The sequence below is a fragment of the Ciconia boyciana genome, chromosome 10 (assembly GCF_034638445.1).
Source record: "Ciconia boyciana chromosome 10, ASM3463844v1, whole genome shotgun sequence".
Taxonomy (NCBI): domain Eukaryota; kingdom Metazoa; phylum Chordata; class Aves; order Ciconiiformes; family Ciconiidae; genus Ciconia; species Ciconia boyciana.
In genome coordinates this window covers 35,834,762-35,841,600 of record NC_132943.1, presented here as the reverse complement: position 1 = coordinate 35,841,600, position 6,839 = coordinate 35,834,762, and the positions used below count along the sequence as shown (strand labels likewise).

Here is a 6,839-nt window from a genome sequence, read left to right as displayed (position 1 = left end):
AAACTATTCCCTTTCATTTAAAAAATATCTATTTCTTGCGAATGTTGAATAGTGTACCTGAGGATAGGGCAAATTCGTTATTATTCTAAATTCTTTCACTTAGATAACTATCTCTCTATTTACTCAGCCTGCTTACGTAGCACCATTGCCATTGATTACTAACATACTAATGAGAAAAAGGAATGGAAACACGCTAAATACACTATGCCATCCCTAATTTCAGGATTTGTCCATTTATGTGGAATTTCATCTGATACATTTCACAATTCTGCACTATATATTCAAGTGTTTAAGGATGATTCTGGTGGTATTGTGTAGTGGTATATATGTTACCAGTATATATTTTCCTGTAAATACAATATTAAGTGAAGCTGTGAAGAAATGGACTTAAAAGCCCGCTCCTTCCGTCCTGAGATGAGAAGGAGCTTGCTTTTGATTACCAACGTGTACTGAAACCTGCATATAAATTTGCGTCTGAATGACTGAATATTGATTCCCTCGCAATGTAAGAACTTCAGGTATTAAATCCGGTGATTTTGATTGTAGCTTTTCTGTTTCACTGGCTCAAAGCCAGCCGTTAGGTAACTATACCGTCCTTTAGTTCACGTTCTGTAGCTGGTGCTGCACTAAATCTGTACGATAGCCTATCATACAGCATATAGGATGTCGGCAATGCCTAGCGTACGTAACTTCACAGTTTCAAAGACTGGTGAGGGGGTATAACTTTTTTTTTTTTTTTTGGTAGCTTCCACAATTTATGAAGCGGTGGATCTCACGACGGTCTCATGAGCACCCGCAGCGATCTACAACCATGGCCGGTATCTTGCCGTATATTATTTGTTCTTTCCCGTTGAAGTACAGCATGTTTATGGGGGACATCTTGGTGGGCGTGCAGCAAGGGCCTGCCGAACCTCTGGGGTTTGCTTGGTGTACGAGGTGAGTGTGCGGGTATTTTTGTAAAAATACAAATTCACATTCTCCGGAGCAGTAATTAGCTTTGTATCTTTTAGGTGCGATAATCCAGTCCCATCCGAAAGCTTCAAAATCCACTGTCAGCGGGTAGCGACAACATCGGGATTCTGTCGAGTGCTCGTCGCAGTCGAGGCCGAAATCTCTGCGAGACCGTTTCGGTGTGTCTGTAACTCTGACCTCTAAAAATGGGTTCTGTGAGGAGAGGAGAAGGAATCAGAAGCATTACTGAGGTAAACCCAAGTTCAGTAAAAACATGCAAATAGATAATATCTCAGACAGATGTATCAAATTAATATCCTCAGGTAATGTTTGCAAACAACACTTTCTCCTCCTGCAAATCTCAGCTACAGTTGATCTCTGCTTAAGGATTATCCCTCTTTTCCATGCTGAGGAACAGCATTTCCCTGCTATTTCCCTATAAGGAGCTTTAATTTCTGAGTATCTCTTTCTGAAATCACCATCATCTCTCTTAACTGCTAAAAGGTTTCAGAAATTTGGAGGATGCTGGATTTTTACTTTTGACGTGGGTTTTGTTTGTTTGTTTTAAACCCCATAATAAGAGCTACTTTTTTTTCTATGGAAGAGCTCCCAAAAGGAAACAAAGAACTCCAAAACCTTTTCAAGGGCAGGACGGACTGGTGTTGGTCTCCCTTTTGTGAGTCCTTCTGAAATTCCCTCCATTAAAGTCGTATTCAGTTCAGGCGTTCTGGATATCAAGGAAGGCTTCTGGTCCAGACCAAGGAGGAGAAAAAGCACTCCATAATTGCTATCGTTCTTGAATGACTGCAATGGCAGTAGAAATGAGCGCTTCACCTGCTGATACAGGTCACTTGTACTTCACAGCTTTCCCCTCTGCCAGAGGGCTGAATTTGCTGTACGGAATTTGGAGGAGAGGCTCATATTTTGACTCCTGAAAGAGCCCTGTGGCCAGGAATGCACTTTTGGCAGATCTCTGAGCCACGTGCTTCCTACCGAAGGTGTGTTTCCACAGTCACCAACTTAGAAAGAAATTGCAAACTTCACAATCACGAGTTTGAAAAAGTTCCCGAAGTTTCCTCCCTTCCACGCACCAATTTCAGCCCTGCGTGTCGGTTTGGCACTGACCGGGCTGTCCCATGAAGGAAGACCATTCCTTAGGAGTAAATAACAGCCCAGCTAACTTTGTAATGTGGATTTGTCCTTTCCAAGATACCCGCCCTTACGGCTGCAAGTTGTCCAGCTGCTGGAGCCGCTCCTCCCAAAGGTAAATGATCCGGGGAGGGGCTTGGTGAGAGGAGCATCCCCGTACTGGGAGCTGCCGGAGAGGAGCCGGAGGGATGAGAAATTTCCTCTCCGCTCATCAGCCGTGCATCTAACCCTGCCCTGCTGCTGAATCGGTTTGTTTTTACAGATGACGATAACCATGGGTTATCCACATGTGTGAAAACACAGCGGTGGGTATTTGAATAGATGGAGGTGGTGAGGACGTTCCTTATCATGATATCCAGCTGGCCTCTTTCAGGTATGGGAGATCCACATCTGTACTGGGTCTACAATTAAGATATCCCAGCGTTTTTCCTCTAAGTTCTTTTAACAGCATTATACTGCTATGAAGTTAAACGTTACATAGCTACATGAATACAGTTGGACTCGATGATCTTAAAGGTCTTTTCCAACCTAAATCATCCTATGATTCTGTGACAAACAGATTGATCTACTGCATAGAAGTAGAAGTAAAATAATATTCTCTATACTTTATTCAAAAGGAGGGATTTCTTGGTTGTGATTGTTTCAGCTGTGATATGTTCACAAGGTTTTATAGGCTGTAGAGGATTAGGGATTTGCAGAAAGAAATAACGAGGAAAATGCTGTAGTTTAACTGGTACACTTCAGATTTAATGTGTTCATTTACACTTACAAAAAGAAACCAGAGAGTTATTTTACGCTCTTTCTCATCATTATGACCCATTTTTTGTATCAAGCAGAATTTCTCTATTCAAATATTTCTAATAGGTGGGATAATGCACTCTATCACACACTGAAACGTACACAACATTATGAAGAAGATCTGTTCTCATATTCATAAACATAGATAATTCTTGCTGTTGTTAATAGAAACTATACACATACAGAATAGGGAGAAGCTCCCTCACAGTTGGAATGCAAAAACCTTTCTCAGCACTATGGGAGGCAGCTTCCCTATCAATGAAATAATCCAATGACCGTGCTTTTTAGCTTTACTGCTTATTAAACAGTATTTGCTCTCAAATTTGAAAACAACATCATTACTTTTGATAGTACCATCCATCACTAATTACCAAAACATTTTCCATTAATGCCTCTCAACATCTTACTGAAGTACTGCAATTTGCCTCAATTTTTCAAACAGGGAAACGGAGGCACAGGAACGCTATCGATTTTGACACGATCAGAGAGCAAAGAACAAAAGAATTGGCTATACAGTACTTGTATCTTCCATTCCCTAAACAATGCTTCCACTTTATCCTTAAAACACAACTTAAATGCTTTCCAATAAAATGCAAGATATTTAAATGGGATTTTTCTAAATAAACTTACCAATCCATCTTCACCTGGTCCTGGGAAAGTTACAGCAAGATCTCGTCCATTCTCATCAAAAGCTTTTATTTCGATGCCTAAATTGGATTCAGGCTGTTTGAGCCAATTTTGCAACACTGTCTTCACATCAATACTCTGCCAAATACCAGTGCCTGGGTTCATGTCAAGTTTCAAAGATCGAATTCCAGTATATCTTGTACCGTCTTTCATGGGTTTAATAAGTCTCAGGATCTGCACAAACACTGTTGTAGGTTTTTGGACTTGCCTCAAGTATATCCACAATTGTGCCTTTACTACTTTGTTATATTGTATTTTAGAGCTAAACTTAAAGAAGCAACATTTTGGTTTTCCCTCCATTTGTACAAGAAAATCAGCTATAAATGAATGGAAAGAACAGATTACTGAACAGGGAACAAAAAGAAATATGCATATATAAACCCGATTTTTTTTTTCCAGACCATGTAGGAAGTCTTACAATATGTTATAAACAGTATCAGTAACAAAGTGGATTTAACTTAATTCATTTTCTGTGGTTTAGGCTCTACAGCAAATTTAATGGATGTCAACAAAATCATTATGCTATCCCCTAAAAGTAACATCATGTGACCAGGAACCGATGATTGTTTTGTGAACAGGCTAAAACGAGGTTTGGCTAATCGTTTTCTAAATAATTCTAGTTGGCGCCTTGTGCTCCGTAGGCTAAGCAGAGCGGAGGTGTGCTCAGGCTGAAACTCGGAAGTGATGGGCAATCACGAGAAGATGCACGCTCTGGAGGACCTTTGCAGTCCTCGGCGTGCTCGAGGCTCCGACCAGTGGTACCAGTGCTGTGGGCTGGCCTGTACAGCCGCAAAAAAGCCTCTTTCCCAAACAAAAACTACCTGGGGAGAGGGCAGAGCCTATTCCACTTCACAGTGACTACTACCAGCTCGCTTCTGCTAGTCATCTCCTGAGGACCTTCATAAAGCATGCAGAATAACAACTTCGCATAAGCTGACTCGACATGTATGTGGTGATCGAGCTATTTCTAATTTACAAAATAGCCTGAGTGTGCTACACATCGTACAAACGGAGACAGCCGTGGGCAAACTACATGAACACTTTGATTTCTTTTCTCAATGGAAAAACAAATAATTAAGAGTATCACTCTAAGGATCATTTTGTTTTCTTTTCATTTGAACAATATTATAGGAAAGTCACGTGCAGGGCAGTGTTCCTGCTTCCTGTAGCCTACGATGCAGCTGTCATACCTAGTCATGGCAATGTCTTTCCATGCCAGGATAAAATGGGTAATCCTCATCTTAAATGGTGCAGGGCTTTGACATTCATAAATCTCACCACTTAAGATACCTGTCTCTTTAGTGCATTTAAAATAGTTCAAGGGCTTTTTATAAAAAGTAGGAAATGAACTCAGATCAATGAAGTTCAATGATTTCTCTTCAGCCATTGTAGTTATATAACAGTTTAATTAAAAATAGTTATAAAGCCTTGGACATAATAGGCTGGAATAAAACTGCTGGCAGAGCTCAACTTTGTGATAAGGCTGCAGTAATATATTGCTATTAAGTGCACATTAATTAATAAGTTGAAGAATTTTACAGATAAAGTCACTTTTTCATCGATGCGTACATTTTTAGCTGGCTGGAGCAGCTGATATTATTCTAGTATGCGTATTGTAACGATATCTGTAACTGCTAACATGCTTTATATGTCCTGTCATCTTTTTCCTTTTTGACATCATATTCGTAAGTGTTATTTAAAAAAACAGCTGCCATGGCCAAATACTTTAGCTGATGAAGAACATAAGATACTATAGTATTAGCCATGCAAAAGATACTTGATAGGAGCCGTAGCAGATGTTTAGCACTCAGAAGATAACTCAGAATCTGCTCATTCAGTAAATGCCTTCATTCTTCCTTGGCACGACTACTGGAGCTGACTGCTAGAGCATGGACATTTCAGCATTTAAATCTGTTACACACATATTTGCTTTAAATATATAGTTTTAACTCAGAGGTGGGTGGTGCTAGTTTATGGGATCAGCAACGAAGCAAGAATTTAACTCTATGCTTGCACTTGCTATAGCATGTTGCAGTTCGGTAGGTCTAGTGCTCTCAGCTGTATTTCTGCTGCTTTCTATTGCTCCTAAAAATACTGGGCAGTGAAACCTCCCTCGGAAAAATATAGTTCTCTCGTTATCTGCACTTGTACTTTATATTTGTGATAGGAAATGCCCTGAGTACTGCAGATAACAAAGTCAACTAAACTGCAGATCTCCCTTTGCTTTCTAAGGCAGTGGGCAAATCCTAAGTGCTACAGGGCATACACATTATAAGGAGCCAAAAACCAAACAGTAAAACAAAGGATCGCAACATGATCATCTGAACCTGGCTCAAATTCTTTAGAAATAACGCTCTCCTCCCTCCCTCTAGCAGACTTCAGCCAGCAGCCTGTTGGGAGAGCCCGAGGAGGAGTTGCGTGGCTCTACAGCAGGGAGACAACTGTCTCGGAGGAGCGGTGGGAGGCGAGAGCAGCAGGGTTACTTACACTCCGTAGGCATTGTGATAATCGTTTCGGTGGTGGCATGATAGTCATCGTCTTCCAAAGAGCCATCGCTACTGTCGTCTCTCTGGACGTCATACTGATCAATCAGTTCCTGTAGTGGAGGAGCTTTGGGTAAAAGTTGTTTAATAACATCCCTGCTAATGTTAGGAGCTTGTTCCAGACGCAGTTTGCTGAGGATTTGAATTTTTATGGCTTCTATTCTGGAAGATTTTGTATTCTGTCTCCACGTACAAGCGTTGCACAGTCCATCTTTTTCGGCGTTCTCTGTGGGCTGACTATTGTCATCAAGAGCCACCGGATCAACTGAAATCAGCATGAACAGGTAAATATAAACATAGATCGCTAGCTTTTGCATGATCTCACATTCAGTGCAGCTTTTTTTCCTTTTTTTTTTTTTTCTTTTCCCTTCCCCTTTCCCTTTTCCTTTCAGTACTAAACAGATCCGTGAAAGCAAATGCACTCTGAGAGACAGCTTGCCACACTGGTGTACCTTATATATTCCAAGGGGGCTTTTTATACTCCAACTTTGATTAGGCTCATGTCGTCAAACCCGACGATTGGTTGCTGTCCCAACAATGAATCTGGCTGTCAGAGGGTAAAGCCCTGTCGATCACAAGTCACTAGACAGCGTTTAGTTACAGCCAAGGGTGAACTGATTTATCTGGGCACTTCGTAGAGGATATGTCTTCGCATACTGAAAGGATATATTTCCAAGTATTGTGGGCAGCAGTACTGAAAGACAGCACTGT

The 6,839-nt window shown here is 40.9% G+C and overlaps 1 protein-coding gene across 1 annotated transcript; it reads right to left on the bottom strand.

Annotated features, from left to right (window-relative positions):
* Positions 1 to 783: 783 nt before the first annotated feature.
* MSTN (myostatin) lies at positions 784 to 6,445 on the bottom strand. Its single transcript, XM_072874359.1, has 3 exons — positions 6,073 to 6,445; positions 3,529 to 3,902; positions 784 to 1,164 (listed from the first exon to the last, which is right to left on the bottom strand). Exons 1-3 carry the CDS (start codon positions 6,443 to 6,445, stop codon positions 784 to 786), a joined length of 1,128 nt encoding a protein of 375 aa, XP_072730460.1.
* Between the last annotated feature and the right edge of the window lie 394 nt (positions 6,446 to 6,839).

Excerpts from the sequence above, each read along its gene's own strand:
- MSTN (XM_072874359.1), bottom strand. The coding sequence starts at position 6,445 with ATGCAAAAGCTAGCGATCTATGTTTATATTTACCTGTTCATGCTGATT. Across the intron at positions 3,903-6,072 it reads TATCACAATGCCTACGGAGT|CTGATTTTCTTGTACAAATG; the intron begins GTAAGTAACCCT and ends ATTCATTTATAG. Across the intron at positions 1,165-3,528 it reads GACCAGGTGAAGATGGATTG|AACCCATTTTTAGAGGTCAG; the intron begins GTAAGTTTATTT and ends CTCTCCTCACAG.